Below are 21,255 nucleotides of genomic sequence, written 5' to 3'. Positions count from 1 at the left end.
CTGATGGATGATGTTACACCTACCACCTCCTGTGTAAACCCCACCAAACCTAAAGGCACGGGCTCTGCAGTGGGTCCGGGGCATAGGCAAGGTGGGGAGAGGAGGAGGACGTCCGGCGGTGCTGCCGTCTGTGCGGGGAACAGTGCAGGGGGCGAGGCTGTGGAGGTACTCACGGCGCCGGACATAGGGGACCCCGAGGAGTTTCCCTCTCTGCCCTCCGCGGCTAAGCCGGTTATCACCGGGGCTGAGGGGGGCGGGGGGGATGTCCACGCCGTTGCGAAAGGGGGACGGTGTGGGCAGACTCCATCCCTGCTCGCTACGGCTGAGCCGGCCGACGCCGGGGCTGTGGGGGGCAGGTTCGAGAAACTTGGTTCGGCGAAAGGGGGGCGCACTGTTGTGACAGGGGCGCAGTGCGCCTCAACAGAGAAGAGGCACGCGGCTGCAATAGGGGAGCAGCGAGTCCAAAAAGGAAAAAAAAAGCAGGAAACATCATCTGCAGGGAACACTGGGCGCCCTGCTGCGACGGGAGGACAGAGTGCTCCAGCACCCAAATGTGACACCGGGACCCCGAAGGCTGTGGGTGCGGGGCAGGCGGCGCCCCCCAACAAGCAGCAGGCCCAGAATAATAAAATACAAACTGCTGCAGTAGGGGGGCAAGGAGCTCCAGAGAAACAACAAAACACCAATGAAGGGAAAACGGGTGTGGTGCTGCACCCCTCCCCCGGTCCAGCAGGTGTGAGTGCAAAGAAGCCAGACACAAGTGAGGAGAAAATGGATGTTACTGTGGAAGGTGCAGAGAACAGTTTTACAAATAGTGGTGAGAATACTGGAAAAAAAGTGACGGGAAGTGGTGGCAATGGTAAGAAGAATGAAAGCAGCTGTGCAGGAAATGATGGGAGTAGTAGTGGAGTGAATGATGGGAGTAGTGGTGGAGTGAATGGTGGGAATAGTGGTGGAATGAATGATGGGAGCAGTGGTGGAGTAAATGATGGGAGTAGTGATGTTGCAGATGATGGGAGTAGTAGTGGAGTGAATGATGGGAGTAGTGATGTTGCAAATGATGGGAATAGTGGTGGTGGTGGAGTGAATGAGGAGAACATTACCGGTGTTGGTGGAGGGGAAGCAGGTAGTGGTCCCGCTGCCTCCCCAGCGGTGGCGGGGTCTTCAGCCCCAAGCTATTCAGGAGCTGTCACTGCTGGGGGTAGTAGTGCGTCCTTGTCTGGTGACCCTGAGAATGGTGACTTGCAGCAGCGCTTCCTGGACGCCCTGAGGAGAGGGGAGAGTTCCATCAATGTAGAGGGGAGGGAGGTTGATCTGTCTTTCTGGATAGAGAGACACGGTCTTTCCGCCTTCCGAGATAGAGGGGCAGAGACTGTCTGGTCTCTGCCGACACCGGGGCAGAGGAGTAACCGTAGGAACGTGGCCCGTCTCCAGTGGGTAAGCAAGGATGCCTGTCCTGATCGGTCAAAGGTTGCTGAGCTCCTGCTGGGGATGGGCTTCGTGGCATATGACATCTTTGCCTTGATCCATCCCTATGGGACCTCCTACTTCGATGTCAGCTTCGTGAGACCGGAGGGCCTTGAGCTTTTCTGGTCTCGCCATGAGCTGGCTCGGGGTCGCCCCGAATGGCAGGGTTTCCTCGCTGTAGCAATATCCCGCCAGAACTCGGTCAGGAAGGTGACCGTTTTGACCAGTAACGAGTCACTTTCCTGTGTCGACATCTCCACCTGGGTTGGACGATACGGCGACATCGTCGGTATTCCCGAGAAGACCCTCGATGAGCATGGTATCTGGTCAGGAGCCTGGACCTTCATGGTGAAATTGAAGGTTTCAGGAAACACCGTTACCCATATCCCTTCCTCAACATTTTTGGGGAGGGACAGGATCTTGATTTTCTACCGGGGGCAGCCTAAGGTCTGTCACAGGTGTGGCAGCCCCACACACTTCAGTGCGCAGTGTACCACCCAGAAATGCGCACTGTGTGGGGACCTCGGCCATCTTGCTGCTACCTGTGGCAGGATTAGGTGTAACCTGTGTGGTGAACTCGGTCACCCGTTCAGTCGCTGTCCGCGTTCCTTTGCCAATGCGGTCCTGAAAGCGGCGAGTGCGGGACAGGCGAAAGCCGGGACTAATCTCGCCGGTGAAGGGACCAGCAGAGGCGGAGGAGGCAGGGAACCGGTGAGGAGCAGGCTGCCGCCATCCAATATCAGGCGGCAGGAGCAGCGCCATGGGAAAAGGGGGCGGGGAGTAATGACCCTAAACTCTGACCCGGGTGCTTCACTTGCAGCTGAGGATCCTAAAGACAGCGAATTGAGCGAGGAAGTCAAGAGACTTGAAAGGGAGGAGCAAAAGGACGCCATGTCTGCCCAGGAACCTTCATCCGGTGACAGTCTGGATGAGGGAGATGGGGAGTGGTCACAGCAAAAGAAAAAGGGTAACAGGAAAACAACCAGGGTTAAGAGGGGGTCCGGGCCTCGAGCCTCCTCCTTGGAGTGCGACCCCTCTGACTCTGTAGCCCTGATCCAGGTGCCTTTGGAAGGTCCAGCCGCCCCCCCTCTGGTGGATCTCTCTAACCGGTTCCGGGCCCTCCAGGACTCCCCTCCAGAGGGGGGCGATGGGGACCCGGGGCCGGAGGTTGCGGACAAGGTTGTTGGGGCTCAGGAGGTCGCTGGGTCTTCTTCTCAGGGGGCAAATACAAAGCCTTCTGGGGGGGGGACTACCTCAGGACCACCAGACAAGGGCCAGAGTGTATGTAAGGAGAGAATGGATGAGTCTGTTTGTCTTAAGCGCACTAAAAACTCATCATTGTCAGAGGAAGAGGGTGAAACTGTTGGGGGTGGGAAGAAAAAGGCTATCTAATTCAATCAATCATGATGGCGGCACCCACCCCATTGACGCTGGCAACCATTAATGTTGCCAGCATAAAGTCAGATGTGGCAAGGTACACGGCCTTTCATTTTCTCGGCCAACTTGACGCCGACATTTTGTTTTTGCAGGAGACCAGGTTGACCGACCTATCAACCATGCATAAAGCAAGGCGGGAGTGGAGGCACGGGCCCTCCTACTGGTCTCTTGCGGCCGAGCCGTATAGCGGGGTGGCGGTCCTTTTTAAGACCGCAGCGGTTGAATGCAGACGATTGATCGAGTTAGAAATGGGGAGATGCTTGATCCTAGATGTCTCCATTGGGGGACAGGAGCTTCGGCTCATTAACATCTACGGTCCCCAGTCCAAGTGGGACCGCAAGTGTCTCTTCATGAAGATCAAACCTTTCTTATTTTCGAGTCGGCAGGTGGTCTTTGGAGGGGATTTCAACAACGTCACGAGACCCTGTGATAGAGGAGGTTCCAGAGACCGGCTGGCTTACGATTGCGTCGCGCTAAATAGGATAGTAAGTGAGGCACGCCTGGTGGATGTCCACATCCGGCACAACACAGGCCACGCGGGGTTCACCTTTTTTAGAGGTAGTCAGTGCAGGTCTAGGTTAGACAGGTTTTATTTGAAGGAGGATGCCGTCTCCTCGCCGTTGTCGGTTGTGGAGGTGGAATTTTCCGATCACTGTTTGATTATGTTTTCTCTGAGCGTTACAGAGACTCCTCGGATGGGAAGAGGTTATTGGAAGCTGAATTCGTCACTCCTTGAGGAAGAAGCTGTAAGACGGTCCTTTGAGGAATTTCTTCAGAGCCAGGTACCGCTGCTGGGCCTAAGTAACACTAAGTCTGAGTGGTGGGAGATGTTCAAACATCGGGTGGCGAGATTCTTCCGGCAACTCTCGAACCTCAGAAGCCTGAACAGGGATCGCCTGTATCAGAGCCTGAGGAGGAAACTCGAGCAACTTGTCTCGACTGGGGGTAGCCGCGAGGCGATCTCCAGTGTGAAATCCTTGCTAAAGAGGTGTCAGTACGATAGGCACGCATCTTTGGTTTTTGAGAGGGACTACGGGAAGTACTACTCGCCCGACCCTTACAGAAGCTGCAAGATGTCAGTGAATAGTAAGATAGTGACGGGGCTGATGGACAGTACGGGATCCCTGAGAAGGTCCAGATCAGGGATCTTGGAGGTCGTCAGTTCATACTACTCGCACCTCTTGGGAAGGAAGGAACTGGATCGTGACAGGATGTCGGCTTTCCTGGCTGAAGCTGTTCCTGAGCCAGGGGCTGACCTCTCGCTTGGCGGTTTGGCAGAAGCGATCAAAGAAGAGGAAGTGAGACTGGCGATCGATGGGCTCCGGCCCAAAAAATCGCCAGGTCCGGATGGCTTAACGTCCGAATTCTTTAAGACCTTTAGGGACTCCTTGGTCCCCCTCTTGACTCAGGTATTTAATGAGTGTCTCTCCTCGGGCACTCTGCCGAGATCATTAAGGAGGTCGGCTTTGATCATTTTGTCAAAGGGTAAGGATCCGTCACGCATTGAGAATTGGCGTCCCATATCACTTCTCAATGTGGACAGGAAGGTTTTGGCTAAGATACTCTTCAATAGGCTGGTGAAGTTTGCACCGCGGCTCCTTTCGGAGGCCCAGCACTGTTGCGTTCCTGGCCGTAGCACTTTCAGTGCTGTTCTGGGTGTCCGAGAGGCCGTGGAGCAAGGCAGGGCGGGCCTTTGGAAGGGGTTCTTGCTGACCCTGGATCAGGCAAAAGCCTTTGATCGGGTCAACCACGAGTACCTCTGGTCCACTCTTTTGAGGTATGGTCTGCCTGGAGGGTTTGTGGACTGGCTTAAGACCTTGTACGCAGGGGCTGAGACTTTCCCTCTGGTAAACGGGTGGATTGGACAACCTTTCAGGGTGGGATCTGGTGTCCGCCAGGGCTGCCCTCTTAGTCCTTTGCTTTACGCGTTTGCGATCGATCCCTTCCTCAGAAGGGTTGATTGTGGACCGTTGGCGGGGGTGGGGATGGGCGGGTTGGCGCCAGAGGCTATCCTGAGGGTAGTGGCCTACGCGGACGACGTTACTGTCTTTGTTTCTTCGCAAGAGGAGGCGATGGTGGTGATGTCAGAAGTGGAGAGCTACTCGGAGGCATCCGGGTCCAAGGTCAACCAGGACAAGTGTGAGAGTCTCTGGCTGGGAGGCGGGGATCCCACGTTTGATCTTCCGGACACCCTCCCCGAACCCCAAGAACATGCCAAAGTCCTAGGCATCGAATTTGGCCAGGGTGATTACCCCACGAAAAACTGGGAAGGCAGAATCAAGGGTGTCGCCCAAAAAGTGGACCAATGGAAGGGTTGGTCTTTGACCCTGAGGGAAAGGGTTGACCTGTGCAAAGCTTTCCTGCTCCCCTTGTTAATCTACCTGGGCAGCGTCTGTGTCTTGCCGGAGCCTCTCTGGACACGGGTCTACAGTCTGTTCTTCCAGATGTTATGGGGGAATAGACTAAACCTAGTCAAACGGGAGGTCACTTATCGCACGAGGAGACTAGGGGGGTTGAATATGGTAAACCCCGTGGTGTTTCTAGTGAACACCTTTTTGAAAGTTAACGTGGCAAACCTCTGGAAAGAGAGGGCTCCTCCGTGGGTATTCTCCTGCAAAGGATGGTTTCAGCCTTTCTTCCAGGAATGGGAGACAGGGGGAAGATTGAAGGATCTTCGCACACCGCACGGGCATCTCCCGGCTTATGTTACCCCGGTTCTGAAAATGATGCGCCGGTGGGGTCTGGGAATGTGGGAAGTGAGGTCCCTCCCGAGGAAACTCCTCGACATGCGGGTCTTGCTTTCGCATTTTCAGAGACCATTGGTCCTCAGGGACTGCCCGAGTCGGGATCTAGAGGTTGGGTTAAGTTTGTTAAATTCTAGTAGGATCCCCAAGAAGTATTGGGACTTGACTTGGCGCTGCTTCCAAGGTAAGTTGTATGTGAGGGACAATTTGAAGCACAGGAGCTCCGTGGACAGGAATTGTCCCCGTGAGGATTGCGCTACCATGCTGGAAAGCATGGAGCACTTCCTGCTTCATTGTCCCTTTAATACAGAGGTGTACAACAGGGTGGGCGCTTCCATTGGTTGGCCGCGGCTGGCCACTCTGTCCTATGCCGAGTGGGCCTATGGAGCGTTCAGAGACCTCGGGAGAAGGGACCGAGCCACTTTATTCTTAGTCAGCGCAGTGGTCAGGTACTTCACGTGGAACGCACGAGTTTTAGTTACGACGCAGAGTAAAATCCTCCGTGTAGATGAAGTTTCTAGCAGCATCCTAGGTGCCCTGGGGAAGGTGCGTTCTCTGGAGTGCGAAAGACTGGGTGCCCGGAGGGCGGCCCATCTCTGGAGGGGTTTCTCCTTCGGGGTGCCTTAGTCCGTTAGCGCTCCTATATCCTGGTGGTGGGCTGATGTCTTTACACCCTAGATTTTTGTTTTGTATCTCTGTTCCTTGAATAGAAGGTTTGCAGGCATCGAACTTGAGCCTTGGGTGGTGAGTATGTAGGTTGTGTTCTGTGATGTTGGTTTTTGTATATATTGTATATATTGTATATAGTGTATTGTATATATTGTATATAGTGTGTATAATAGAGGGTCTTAGTTAGGTTGGGTGGGGGGATTGGGGGGTTCAACGGCGGTGATAAGAGACTGATCTGGCCTGGCCCAGGCCCCGCCTGGGGAAAAACTTTGGGGCCTGATCCTAGCTCGGATAATTCCTGAACTTTGTGGCCAGAGCTGGATCAGGGGTGGCGGGATAGTTAGAGTAGCTGTGTGTATATATATATATTAAAAAAGAAAAAATATATAGTAAAAAGAGAAAAAAAAATAAAAAATAAAAAAAAAATAAAAATAAAAAAATAAAAAAAATAAAAAAAAAAATGTGTTAATGTTAATCTTGTACACTGTATTGTATTTAGGTTTGTTGTAGGGTGAATATGGTGGTGTAAGGGGGTGGCTGTAAGGTAAGGCAGTGGGACCGGTAGGGTTTTGTTGTGTTTGCGGTGTTGTATAGTGTTTAGTTTAGTATAATGTGTTTATAGTGTATATATGTATATAATATTGTATATAGGACGGTGTGGATGTAGTTGGGGTTGTATATAGTAGTATGAATGAAGCTGGGCCGGGGGTCTTACGTGATTTTATACTATTATTTATATTTATATTTTTTACAGGGGTATTCATGTTGTTATGAGTATTTTGTTTGTCGTCTTTTAGTTTTTGCTTTCTTTATTTTTATTGGAATTTTTCTTTCACGTCCCTGATTTATAGGTCATGAACTTTCTCCATTTTGGTTCCATTTCCGGTTTATGTCTTTGTGATTTTTGTCTTTTGTTGTCGCCTGATTGGAGCTCTGTTCTTATGTTTTGTTCTGTTGTGTTTTATTTGTAATGTATCTTTGTTATTATCATGTAAAGTATTTTATTTTATTCAATAAAAGACCTGGAGGATAAGACACAATATAACAGCAGAATAGTGAATGCAGCTCTGGAAGTGTCTGGAGGATAAGACATGATGTATCAGCAGAATAGTGGGTGCAGCTCTGGAGGTGACTGGAGGATAGGTGCCCACAATCAGTCACACCCTGCTAGGAGCAGCACCCATCTTGTGAGCTCCAGCACTTCCAGCAGGAGGCCCAGAGTCTGCCTCTCTTCTCCCCAGGGAGAGGCAGGCTTCCTGGGAGGCCGGCATGGCTTCCCAGGCTTCTGTTCCCCGGTCTGTGCCGGCGGGGGACAGAGAGCAGCAGCAGCAGCAACCGGCCCAAGAGGGACTGAGGAGGTCAGGACGGGTGAAGAAAACCTTACCCACCTACTCCAACCCTGAGACGGCTCATCGTCCGCCCAGAGAGGGAGACAGGGGCGCCCCAGGCCCCAGGAAGGAGAGCCCAGGAACATCCTGGGGGGAGAGGAGCTCCGGCGAGTCCACGAGTACCTTCTCCTCCCGAGTGGTCGCCATGCTACGTGAGTACGAGGACGCCGGCAAAGCACTGACCGGGCTGAAGGAGAAGCTGCAGGAGGCACGGATCCTGAACACCCGAGCCTCTAGCAAGGAGAAACCCGTGACCTCCCAGAGGTTCAGAGCCCTCAGAGATGAGGTGGCCCGGTTAGTGCTCCTCCGGGAGGGGATTGAGAAAAGCGCAGGTCCCTTCCTGGAAAGGTTTAAGAACCAGCGGCGGTTCTCAGAAATGAAGGGGTTAAATACCTCAGGAGAGCCGCCAGCCGGCGTCCTAAGCGACGAGGAGGAGGACGACGACGTGTCTGTGACTGGAGTCCTACAAGCTGGAACCAGCCGGGAGAGTGAGTCGCAGAGCCGACAACAGGGAAGCGGCCTCCCGACACGGCAGAGGACTCCGACAGCACAGGCTGGAGTGTCAGCGGAGGAAGAGGAGGAGGGCGGTCTGCTACAGGAGATCCGACAGCTGGAGTCTCCAGTGAACCTGGACCGCTTCTCCTTTGGTGAGGACGAGCCAGCAGAGGAAACCCAGAAGAGGAAGAAGAAAACGAAGGAGACCGCACGGGAGGTGGTGAGTTACAGATATGTACTGATGGATGATGTTACACCTACCACCTCCTGTGTAAACCCCACCAAACCTAAAGGCACGGGCTCTGCAGTGGGTCCGGGGCATAGGCAAGGTGGGGAGAGGAGGAGGACGTCCGGCGGTGCTGCCGTCTGTGCAGGGAACAGTGCAGGGGGCGAGGCTGTGGAGGTACTCACGGCGCCGGACATAGGGGACCCCGAGGAGTTTCCCTCCCTGCCCTCTGCGGCTAAGCCGGTTATCACCGGGGCTGAGGGGGGCGAGGGGGATGTCCACGCCGTTGCGAAAGGGGGACGGTGTGGGCAGACTCCATCCCTGCTCGCTACGGCTGAGCCGGCCGACGCCGGGGCTGTGGGAGGCAGGTCCGAGAAACTTGGTGCGGCAAAAGGGGGGCGCACTGTTGTGACAGGGGCGCAGTGCGCCTCAACAGAGAAGAGGCACGCGGCTGCAATAGGGGAGCAGCGAGTCCAAAAAGGAAAAAAAAAGCAGGAAACATCATCTGCAGGGAACACTGGGCGCCCTGCTGCGACGGGAGGACAGATTGCTCCAGCACCCAAATGTGACACCGGGACCCCGAAGGCTGTGGGTGCAGGGCAGGCGGCGCCCCCCAACAAGCAGCAGGCCCAGAATAATAAAATACAAACTGCTGCAGTAGGGGGGCAAGTCGCTCCAGAGACACAACAGAGAGCCAGCACCAATCAAGGGAAAACAGGTGTGGTGCTGCACCCCTCCCCCGGTCCAGCAGGTGTGAGTGCAAAGAAGCCAGACACAAGTGAGGAGAAAATGGATGTTACTGTGGAAGGTGCAGAGAACAGTTTTACAAATAGTGGTGTGAATACTGGAAAAAAAGTGACGGGAAGTGGTGGCAATGGTAAGAAGAATGAAAGCAGCTGTGCAGGAAATGATGGGAGTAGTAGTGGAGTGAATGATGGGAGTAGTGGTGGAGTGAATGGTGGGAATAGTGGTGGAATGAATGATGGGAGCAGTGGTGGAGTAAATGATGGGAGTAGTGATGTTGCAAATGATGGGAATAGTGGTGGTGGTGGAGTGAATGAGGAGAACATTACTGGTGTTGGTGGAGGGGAAGCAGGTAGTGGTCCCGCTGCCTCCCCAGCGGTGGCGGGGTCTTCAGCCCCAAGCTATTCAGGAGCTGTCACTGCTGGGGGTAGTAGTGCGCCCTTGTCTGGTGACCCTGAGGATGGTGACTTGCAACAGCGCTTCCTGGACGCCCTGAGGAGAGGGGAGAGTTCTATCAATGTAGAGGGGAGGGAGGTTGATCTGTCTTTCTGGATAGAGAGACACGGTCTTTCCGCCTTCCGAGATAGAGGGGCAGAGACTGTCTGGTCTCTGCCAACACCGGGGCAGAGGAGTAACCGTAGGAACGTGGCCCGTCTCCAGTGGGTAAGCAAGGATGCCTGTCCTGATCGGTCAAAGGTTGCTGAGCTCCTGCTGGGGATGGGCTTCGTGGCATATGACATCTTTGCCTTGATCCATCCCTATGGGACCTCCTACTTCGATGTCAGCTTCGTGAGGCCGGAGGGCCTTGAGCTTTTCTGGTCTCGCCATGAGCTGGCTCGGGGTCGCCCCGAATGGCAGGGTTTCCTCGCTGAAGCAATATCCCGCCAGAACTCGGTCAGGAAGGTGACCGTTTTGACCAGTAACGAGTCACTTTCCTGTGTCGACATCTCCACCTGGGTTGGACGATATGGCGACATCATCGGTATTCCCGAGAAGACCCTCGATGAGCATGGTATCTGGTCAGGAGCCTGGACCTTCATGGTGAAATTGAAGGTTTCAGGAAACACCGTTACCCATATCCCTTCCTCAACATTTTTGGGGAGGGACAGGATCTTGATTTTCTACCGGGGGCAGCCTAAGGTCTGTCACAGGTGCGGCAGCCCCACACACTTCAGTGCGCAGTGTACCACCCAGAAATGCGCACTGTGTGGGGACCTCGGCCATCTCGCTGCTACCTGTGGCAGAATTAGGTGTAACCTGTGTGGTGACCTCGGTCACCCGTTCAGTCGCTGTCCGCGTTCCTTTGCCAATGCGGTCCTGAAAGCGGCGAGTGCGGGACAGGCGAAAGCCGGGACTAATCTCGCCGGTGAAGGGACCAACAGAGGCGGAGGAGGCAGGGAACCGGTGAGGAGCAGGCTGCCGCCATCCAATATCAGGCGGCAGCAGCAGCGCCGTGGGAACAGGGGGCAGGGAGTAATGACCCTAAACTCTGACCCGGGTGCTTCACTTGCAGCTGAGGATCCTAAAGACGGCGAATTGAGCGAGGAAGTCAAGAGACTTGAAAGGGAGGAGCAAAAGGACGCCATGTCTGCCCAGGAACCTTCATCCGGTGACAGTCTGGATGAGGGAGATGGGGAGTGGTCACAGCAAAAGAAAAAGGGTAACAGGAAAACAACTAAGGAAAAGAGGGGGTCCGGGCCTCGAGCCTCCTCCTTGGAGTGCGACCCCTCTGACTCCGTAGCCCTGATCCAGGTGCCATTGGAAGGTCCAGCCGCCCCCCCTCTGGTGGATCTCTCTAACCGGTTCCGGGCCCTCCAGGACTCCCCTCCAGAGGGGGGCGATGGGGACCCGGGGCCGGAGGTTGCGGACAACGTTGTTGGGGCTCAGGAGGTCGCTGGGTCTTCTTCTCAGGGGGCAAATACAAAGCCTTCTGGGGGGGGACTAACTCAGGACCACCAGACAAGGGCTAGAGTCTATGTAAGGAGAGAATGTATGAGTCTGTTTGTCTTAAGCGCACTAAAAACTCATCATTGTCAGAGGAAGAGGGTGAAACTGTTGGGGGTGGGAAGAAAAAGGCTATCTAATTCAATCAATCATGATGGCGGCACCCACCCCATTGACGCTGGCAACCATTAATGTTGCCAGCATAAAGTCAGAAGCGGCAAGATACACGGCCTTTCATTTTCTCGGCCAACTTGACGCCGACATTTTGTTTTTGCAGGAGACCAGGTTGACCGACCTATCAACCATGCATAAAGCAAGGCGGGAGTGGAGGCACGGGCCCTCCTACTGGTCTCTTGCGGCCGAGCCGTATAGCGGGGTGGCGGTCCTTTTTAAGACCGCAGCGGTTGAATGCAGACGATTGATCGAGTTAGAAATGGGGAGATGCTTGATCCTAGATGTCTCCATGGGGGGACAGGAGCTTCGGCTCATTAACATCTACGGTCCCCAGTCCAAGTGGGACCGCAAGTGTCTCTTCATGAAGATCAAACCTTACTTATTTTCGAGTCGGCAGGTGGTCTTTGGAGGGGATTTCAACAACGTCACGAGACCCTGTGATAGAGGAGGTTCCGGAGACCGGCTGGCTTACGATTGCGTCGCGCTAAATAGGATAGTAAGTGAGGCACGCCTGGTGGATGTCCACATCCGGCACAACACAGGCCACGCGGGGTTCACCTTTTTTAGAGGTAGTCAGTGCAGGTCTAGGTTAGACAGGTTTTATTTGAAGGAGGAGGCCGTTTCCTCGCCGTTGTCGGTTGTGGAAGTGGAATTCTCCGATCACTGTTTGATTATGTTTTATCTGAGCGTTACAGAGACTCCTCGGATGGGAAGAGGTTATTGGAAGCTGAATTCGTCACTCCTTGAGGAAGAAGCTGTAAGACGGTCCTTTGAGGAATTTCTTCAGAGCCAGGTACCGCTGCTGGGCCTAAGTAACACTAAGTCTGAGTGGTGGGAGATGTTCAAACATCGGGTGGCGAGATTCTTCCGGCAACTCTCGAACCTCAGAAGCCTGAACCGGGATCGCCTGTATCAGAGCCTGAGGAGGAAACTCGAGCATCTTGTCTCGACTGGGGGTAGCCGCGAGGCGATCTCCAGTGTGAAATCCTTGCTAAAGAGGTGTCAGTACGATAGGCACGCATCTTTGGTTTTTGAGAGGGACTACAGGAAGTACTACTCGCCTGACCCTTACAGAAGCTGCAAGATGTCAGTGAATAGTAAGATAGTGACAGGGCTGAAGGACAGTACGGGATCCCTGAGAAGGTCCAGATCAGGGATCTTGGAGGTTGTCAGTTCATACTACTCGCACCTCTTGGGAAGGAAGGAACTGGATCGTGACAGGATGTCGGCTTTCCTGGCTGAAGCTGTTACTGAGCCAGGGGCTGACCTCTCGCTGGGCGGTTTGGCAGAAGCGATCAAAGAAGAGGAAGTGAGACTGGCGATCGATGGGCTCCGGCCCAAAAAATCGCCAGGTCCGGATGGCTTAACATCCGAGTTCTTTAAGACCTTTAGGGACTCCTTGGTCCCCCTCTTGACTCAGGAGTTTAATGAGTGTCTCTCCTCGGGCACTCTGCCGAGATCATTAAGGAGGTCAGCTTTGATCATTTTGTCAAAGGGTAAGGATCCGTCACGCATTGAGAATTGGCGTCCCATATCACTTCTCAATGTGGACAGGAAGGTTTTGGCTAAGATACTCTTCAACAGGCTGGTGAAGTTTGCACCACGGCTCCTTTCGGAGGCCCAGCACTGTTGCGTTCCTGGCCGTAGCACTCTCAGTGCTGTTCTGGGTGTCCGAGAGGCTGTGGAGCGGGACAGGGCGGGCCTTTGGAAGGGGTTCTTGCTGACCTTGGATCAGGCAAAAGCCTTTGATCGGGTCGACCACGAGTGCCTCTGGTCCACTCTTTTGAGGTATGGTCTGCCTGGAGGGTTTGTGGACTGGCTTAAGACCTTGTATCCAGGGGCTGAGACTTTCCCTCTGGTAAACGGGTGGATTGGACAACCTTTTGGGGTGGGATCTGGTGTCCGCCAGGGCTGCCCTCTTAGCCCTTTGCTTTACGCGTTTGCGATCGATCCCTTCCTCAGAAGGGTTGATTCTGGACCGTTGGCGGGGGTGGGGATGGGCGGTTTGGTGCCAGAGGCTATCCTGAGGGTAGTGGCCTACGCGGACGACGTTACCGTTTTTGTTTTTTCGCAAGAGGAGGCGATGGTGGAGATGTCAGAAGTGGAGAGCTACTCGGAGGCATCCGGGTCCAAGGTCAACCAGGACAAGTGTGAGAGTCTCTGGCTGGGAGGCGGGGATCCCACGTTTGATCTTCCGGACACCCTCCCCGAACCCCAAGAACATGCCAAAGTCCTAGGCATCGAATTTGGCCAGGGTGATTACCCCACGAAAAACTGGGAAGGCAGAATCAAAGGTGTCGCCCAAAGAGTGGACCAATGGAAGGGTTGGTCTTTGACCCTGAGGGAAAGGGTTGACCTGTGCAAAGCGTTCCTGCTCCCCTTGCTAATCTACCTGGGCAGCGTCTGTGTCTTGCCGGAGCCTCTCTGGACACGGGTCTACAGTCTGTTCTTCCAGATGATATGGGGGAATAGACTGAACCTAGTCAAACGGGAGGTCACTTATCGCACGAGGAGACTAGGGGGGTTGAATATGGTAAACCCCGTGGTGTTTCTAGTGAACACCTTTTTGAAAGTTAACGTGGCAAACCTCTGGAAAGAGAGGGCTCCTCCGTGGGTATTCTCCTGCAAAGGATGGTTTCAGCCTTTCTTCCAGGAATGGGAGACAGGGGGAAGATTGAAGGATCTTCGCACACCGCACGGGCATCTCCCGGCTTATGTTACCCCGGTTCTGAAAATGATGCGCCGGTGGGGTCTGGGAATGTGGGAAGTGAGGTCCCTCCCGAGGAAACTCCTCGACATGCGGGTCTTGCTTTCGCATTTTCAGAGACCATTGGTCCTCAGGGACTGCCCGAGTCGGGATCTAGAGGTTGGGTTAAGTTTGTTAAATTCTAGCAGGATCCCCAAGAAGTATTGGGACTTGACTTGGCGCTGCTTCCAAGGTAAGTTGTATGTGAGGGACAATTTGAAGCACAGGAGCTCCGTGGACAGGAATTGTCCCCGTGAGGATTGCGCTACCATGCTGGAAAGCATGGAGCACTTCCTGCTTCATTGTCCCTTTAATACAGAGGTGTACAACAGGGTGGGCGCTTCCATTGGTTGGCCGCGGCTGGCCACTCTGTCCTATGCCGAGTGGGCCTATGGAGCGTTCAGAGACCTCGGGAGAAGGGACCGAGCCACTTTATTCTTAGTCAGCGCAGTGGTCAGGTACTTCACGTGGAACGCACGAGTTTTAGTTACGACGCAGAGTAAAATCCTCCGTGTAGATGAAGTTTGTAGCAGCATCCTAGGTGCCCTGGTGAAGGTGCGTTCTCTGGAGTGCGAAAGACTGGGTGCCCGGAGGGCGGCCCATCTCTGGAGGGGTTTCTCCTTCGGGGTGCCTTAGTCCGTTAGCGCTCCTATATCCTGCTGATGGGCTGATGTCTTTACACCCTAGATTTTTGTTTTGTACTTCTGTTCCTTGAATAGGTTTGCAGGCATCGAACTTGAGCCTTGGGTGGGGAGTATGTAGGTTGTGTTCTGTGAAGTTGGTTTATGTATATGTTGTATATAGTGTATTGTATATATTGTATATAGTGTGTATAATAGAGGGTCTTAGTTAGGTTGGGTGGGGGGATTGGGGGGTTCAACGGCGGTGATAGGAGACTGATCTGGCCTGGCCCAGGCCCCGCCTGGGGAAAAACTTTGGGGCCTGATCCTAGCTCGGATAATTCCTGAACTTTGTGGCCAGAGCTGGATCAGGGGTGGCGGGATAGTTAGAGTAGGTGTGTATATATATTAAAAAAGGAAAGAAAAAATAATAATAATAAAAAAAAAAAATATAAAAAAAATAAAAAATAAAAAAAAAAAAATTTGTACACTGTATTGTATTTAGGTTTGTTGTGGGGTGAATGTGGTGGTGTAAGGGGGTGGCTGTAAGGTAAGACAGTGGGACCAGTAGGGTTTTGTTGTGTTTGCGGTGTTGTATAATATTTGGTTTAGTATAATGTGTTTATAGTGTATATATTGTATATAATATTGTATATAGTACGGTGTGAATGTAGTTGGGGTTGTATATAGTAGTATTAATGAAGCTGGGCCGGGGGTCTTATATGATTTTATACTATTTATTATGTAAAATTTTTACAGGGGTATTCATGTAGTTATGAGTATTTTGTTTGTTGTCTTTTAGTTTTGCTTTATTTTTATTGGAATTTTTCTTTCTCGTCCCTGATTTGTAGGTCATGAACTTTCTCCATTTTGGTTCCATTTCTGGTTTATTTCTTTGTGATTTTTGTCGTTTGTTGTCGTCTGATTGGAGCTTTGTTCTTATGTTTTGTTCTGTGGTGTTTTATTTGTAATGTACCTTGGTTATTGTCATGTAAAGTATTTTTATTTTATTTAATAAAAGACCTGGAGGATAAGACATGATGCAACGGCAGAATAGTAACTGTAGTTCTGGAGGTGACTGGAGCATAAGCGGTAGCTACTGGGGGGGCAGAGGGGGCGGTCACCCAGGGCCCCGCGCTCTGAGGGGGCCCACCCGGAGCTATGCTACTGTAACTGTATCGGCACGCGCAGCAGGTGTGGGGGCCCCGATGCCAGCAGTGTGCCCCCCGCCCATCACCGGAAGGTGAGCTGTACCGGCATTTAGCCAATACAGCTGATTGCATTGATGGGAGAAGGAGCGTTACGCTCCTTCTCCCATCATCCCCCTCTCAGCGTCTGACGTCACCGATGCAGACACTGACAGGGGGCGTGATGACGTCACTAGCTGGCGCCTGCTGTCAGGAGATCAGCGGGCACTCAGAGCTGCGGAGGAAGAGAGGTGAGTATTTATGTATTTTTTACAGGTGCTGCCTTTTACTACAGGTGCTGCCTTATACTGCAGGGTCTGCCTATGGGGGTGCCTGCCTTATATTACAGAATCTGCCTGTAGGGGTGCTGCTTTATATTACAGGGTCTGCCTATAGGGGTGCTGCCTTATATTACAGGGTCTGCCTATAGGGGGACCCTGCAATATCAGGCAGCACCTCTATAGGCAGATTCTGTAATATAAGGCAGTACCCCTATAGGCAGATCCTGTAGTATAAGGCAGCACCTGTAAAAAAAAATAAATGAATAAACACTCACCTCTCTTCCTCCACAGCTCTGAGCGGCCGGCTCATCTCCTGACATCATCGTGCCCCCTGTCAGTGTCTGCGTCGGGGATGATGAGATAAGGAGCATAGCTCTCCTTTTCCCATCAATGCGATCAGCTGTATCGGCTAAATGCCAGTACAGCTGACCTTCCGATGACAGGCGGGGGGGGGCCCACTGCTGGCATCGGGGCCCCCCGCCTGCTATGGGGCCCCATAGTGGCAGGGCGGCAGAGCAGGGAGATTGATTCTCCCTGCTCTGCCGCAGAATGTAACTGTATCAGTGCGCTGCACACACCGATACAGTAACAGTAGCGTAGCTCCGGGTGGGCCCCCTCAGAGCGCGGGGCCCTTGGCGACCACCCCCTATGCCCCCCGGTAGCTACGCTACTGGCCCCTACCCAAACCATCATGACTTCTGCTCCCCTCGAAGTATTGATGATTGACTACCTGACTGTGGGCCCAGCTCATCTTGGATTCGAACACTGTCTGGTAATGACAGACCACTTTACTAAGTTTGCTATGGTGACTCCAACCCGGGATCAGACTGCTGAGTCAGCGACACAGGCCATTTGCAGAGACTTTATCCGGGTGTACAGCTGCCCGAAGAGGATTCATTTGGACCAGGGCGCCTGTTTTCAAGGACGGGTGATGGAGGAGTTACACCGCATGTATGGAATTGAGAAATCCAGGACGACTCCCTACCATCCACAGAGAAATAGGGCCTGCGAGCGGTTTAACTGGTCACTGATTCAAATGTTAAGAACGCTGGAGGAAGATGGGAAAGTTCGCTGGCCTAAGTTCGTGGATGAATTAGTCTGGGTGTACAACAACAGAGGGCACCGCAGAACTATATATACGCCATACACTCTGCTATTCGACTGAAAAGGGTGAGAAATCACCAAGCAGGAACTGAATCCAGAGGAGGACTACCCATGGACTGGGGTGTCCACCTGGGTCCGTGAACATCGATACCGTCTGCAGACTCTACATCGACTTGTACAGACGAAGTTTTATGAGCCCCGCGGACAGGGGGTGTCCACCTGGGTCCATGAACATCGACACCATCTGCAGACTCTACATCAACTCGTACAGACCAAGTATTATGAGCTTGAACACCATGAGACGGTTCCCCTACGAGGGACAGCTCTTAAAGCCAGGGACCGGGTGCTGGTCTGAGACAAACATCCTCGAAGCAAGTTGAAATGCCAGTGGGAAAAGACTCTGTGCTGGGTAAAACGCCAGATCGGCCCCGAAAGTCCTGTCTACGAAGTTCAATTTGAAGACGTCTCCACTAGGGTAGTTCATTGAAACATGCTATGCCCTTGCTTGTCACGAGACCCCGACCAGCCAGAGAGAACACCAAGCGTCCCTGAAACACTCCCTCCCACAGCTTTTGAGTATGAAGAAGAAGTCTTCAGCCCGCTCCTCATCACGCCAGGAGGGGCAGAAGAGCCTGCAACTCCCGAAATAGATGCTCCATTAAACCTGGGCGCGTGCCCGCCCTCACCTTTTCAACCCGACTCCACTACTCTCCTTGACCCGACCACTCAACCTGACTTACGCCGCATGGAGTGGACAACATCTGGAATACCCCCCAATCGATATGGACAGGACCAATTTATTTGGCAGCGAATCACTGGAGAAATGGAAGTGTGTCAACGTCTTTTGCAGGAACTCTCACCAGCGGGTACCTATTCTGTGCCGGGCCCAGAACTGTCGGGGCTGGCTGTCACCTCTGTTATCTGGGGTAATGTCTTAGGGATTGGACCAATTTTGGTATCCGAGAGCAAGGGGTGTGACTAGAGTGGGGTAGTTGGAGCGTGCGCAAAAGTGGTCAGTTTTGGGGGGAAGAGACAGCGCTCAGGGAGCAGAAGTGTGTGCTTGAGTCTACAAGCATCATTGCAGCGCAAACCCGTGCCCAAGCTTCCCTGCCACTTACAGGCGAGTCCGTGAGGAGAGATGTACGGCACGTTCTTTAACCACCACGAACCCAGGTGCCCAGCGCTCCAGGTCTGCAAGTAACACGCGTGTGCCACCAAAGAGAGACGGGGCTCAGGACCAGGATCTGCTCCCTGACCCCATAGTGTATATCTGCCGGGTATGTTGGGCTCAGACAGAGTTGCCGTTTTCTCCCTCTCATCCACATTAGTATATGGACTAGGGGCTCAGCAGAAGGTACCGGACACAGACTGCTGCCGCCAGAAGATGGATCATCATTACCCTCAAGCGGGCGGGCTCTAATGGGCGCAGCTGGATGGAAGCCCCCACATGACTGCGTTGCTGAGAGGAGGAGTTTGAAAGAAAACAAGTATTGTCCTGGGATTGGTGGGGTTATGAATAGGGGGGCATTTTGGTAGGACAAAGAGGTGGGGGCTAGGAAATGTGCGGGAAGAAATCAGTACTGCGGTGCCAGAGGAAGTGAGAAGACCTACTACCCGTAGCAGGACTTACCATGGCCACAGTGGACAGCCTGGATGCGCAGCTGAGGAGAGAGGCACGGTCCAGGAGGGACGGATGGCTGCAGGAGCAGCTCACCGGGCTGCTCGGAGACAGCGGGAGCCGGGGCAGCAGGACACAGAGGACAAGGCCGCCTGAAAGGTTGTCCCCCGACATGGCACCGCGCGAGGAGGAGCCCAGCGGGTACAGCAGCACCACGGAATGCGGAGGCAGGGCGTGCAGCGGCGGGCACACCGGGATCACGGTCCCCGGGTGTACCTGGCTCTGGAACCGGACGGCAGAGCAGGGTGATGGGCAGGCTGAATGCAGCGTTTCAGCAGGGCTCGGGACGCGGTCGCGCTGTGGGAGCGGCGGCTAGCAGGGCCAGTCCGGCTGAAGGGTGCAGAGGACTTCCGGCAGTTACCAGGTCTCGATCCAGCAGGAGGTCAAGGGACCAGAATGTCTAGCCAGCCTCGGTCCCCCCTGGTGACGTGGAGGCCAGGGGCGCGGGTCTGGGGCAGCAGAGTGGAAGCGACGACTCCGGATCTGGGATCGAGCATCGAGACGAGGGAGAGCAGCAGGATTCCAGAGGCACGGCTGGTGGGGACACAGCACCCGCGCAGCCTCGTGAGTATATGTCTAGTCTTTTTCCGGTGCCGGGTGGGGCGGGGTTATCGGAGCAGGTGGGGGATGGTAGCTCAGGATTTCCTGGCGTTAGAGAGCATTTGGCGGGCATGTCGCATATTTTGAGGAGACTCGATGGTGGGGTGGTGGATAGCGTGGGGGCGTCACCCGTGGGGGCTTGGTTGACAGATTCGGGTTACGGAGTGGGGGGGGGCTGGCGATATAGCGAGGTCTGGTGGTGCACCATCGGCTGGGGTGTCGGTTCAAACTGAAACAGGGAAGGGTGATGCGGTGAAGTTAGACGATAGGGCGAAAGGGGAGGTTTACGTGTGTTTTGAGGGTCCTCTTGAGGCCCATTTAAAGAAAGAGGTGAAGGAGAAAATTTGGAAAGATGAATACGTGGAGATTTTCTTCCTCCTTCCTTTGGAAAAATTTAACTTGGACAAAGGAAAGAAAGATGATAGCAAAAAGGAAGAGGAGGAAAAGAGACGTTGGCGCCTGATTCCACAGACGTTTGTAAACTGGCAGCAGGCTTTTGCTATTATGGCAAGTGTTATAGGAGAAAAATTTCCAGAGAATTGCTCGGGTGTTTTTTGTTACTTCGATGCTATTGGGGAAGCACATCATACGTATGGGGGCCAGGCTTGGCTGCGCTACGATGAGCAGTTTAGGCAGCGGAAGGCGGTTAGGCCCGAGATTAAATGGGATCAAAAGGACATTGGATTGTGGTTGAAGGTTATGGCCCCGGTGCGGTATGGCCAGTCCTTTCATGGGGGCGGGGGGGGGAAGCAGTCAGCAGTCAGGACAAGGGGGAGGAGGACAAGGGTCACAGGGTGCAAAAGAGAAAACGGGTACGTGTTGGCAATTTAATGACGGCCAGTGCAAGTATGGCAATACCTGCAAGTTTAAACACGTATGCTCCCATTGCAACGGGGCCTCGCATGGGGCATCTAAATGTTTTAAAAAAGCAAGGGGCAAGCCATCAGTGGGTGGCGGTCAAGGGGGTGATGCCAGTGAGGCTTCAAAAGATGACCCCCTATCTAAGTAGATACCCGGACCGATTAAAGGCGGAGGTTATTAGGGACGGTTTTGCTGAAGGTTTTAAGATTCCTCGCCCGACTCATGTGGTCCCCTTTTCTACAAAGAATTTGAGGTCGGCAAGTTTACATGCGGATGTTGTTATGGCTAAGCTGGCGAAAGAGGTGGAGTTGGGGAGAATGGCGGGGCCATTTAGTTCGTTGCCCATGGAGGGGGTGATTGTTTCCCCATTGGGAGTGGTACCCAAGAAAGAGCCGAACAAGTTTCGTTTGATTCAGCATCTGTCATATCCCAAGGGGTGCTCTGTGAATGATGGCATCGCGGAAGAATTGTGCTCCGTAGTATACACGTCATTTGACGCGGCGGTGCAGTGGGTGCGGAGGTACGGGGCAGGGGCTTTACTGGCAAAGACAGATATTGAGTCAGCTTTTAGGCTGCTTCCGGTGCACCCGGAGAGTATTCCTTTATTGGGTTGCTGTTGGGACGGGGTTTTTTATTTGGACAGATGTTTGCCTATGGGCTGTTCGATTTCTTGTTCGTTGTTCGAGACTTTCAGTACTTTTCTTGAATGGGTTGTTAGAGACGTTTCTGATGTTCCTTCGGTCATTCATTACTTGGATGATTTTTTGTTTGTAGGTCCACCAGACTCGGCCGTATGTGGAAATTTACTGGCTACCATGGAATGGGTGGCTGGGCATTTCGGTGTCCCTTTGGCGCAGGAAAAAACAGGGCCCCTGCACGGTTTTAAGTTT

The 21,255-nt window shown here is 53.4% G+C and overlaps 1 protein-coding gene across 1 annotated transcript in view; it reads left to right on the top strand.

The window, feature by feature from the left end:
- The first annotated feature begins 381 nt into the window (after positions 1-381).
- Positions 382-21,255, top strand: part of LOC143798575 (uncharacterized) — a 61,330-nt gene continuing 40,456 nt past the window's right edge. The window contains exons 1-2 of the mRNA XM_077281118.1: positions 382-1,072; positions 9,178-9,833. Coding sequence (XP_077137233.1) covers positions 772-1,072; positions 9,178-9,833 — 957 coding nt within the window. The 5' untranslated portion in view covers positions 382-771. The remainder of the gene's footprint in view (positions 1,073-9,177; positions 9,834-21,255) is intronic.

The sequence above is a fragment of the Ranitomeya variabilis genome, chromosome 1, assembly GCF_051348905.1.
Source record: "Ranitomeya variabilis isolate aRanVar5 chromosome 1, aRanVar5.hap1, whole genome shotgun sequence".
Taxonomy (NCBI): Eukaryota; Metazoa; Chordata; class Amphibia; order Anura; family Dendrobatidae; genus Ranitomeya; species Ranitomeya variabilis.
Note: the sequence above shows the minus strand (reverse complement) of the source record. Positions and strands in the feature narration are given on the sequence as shown.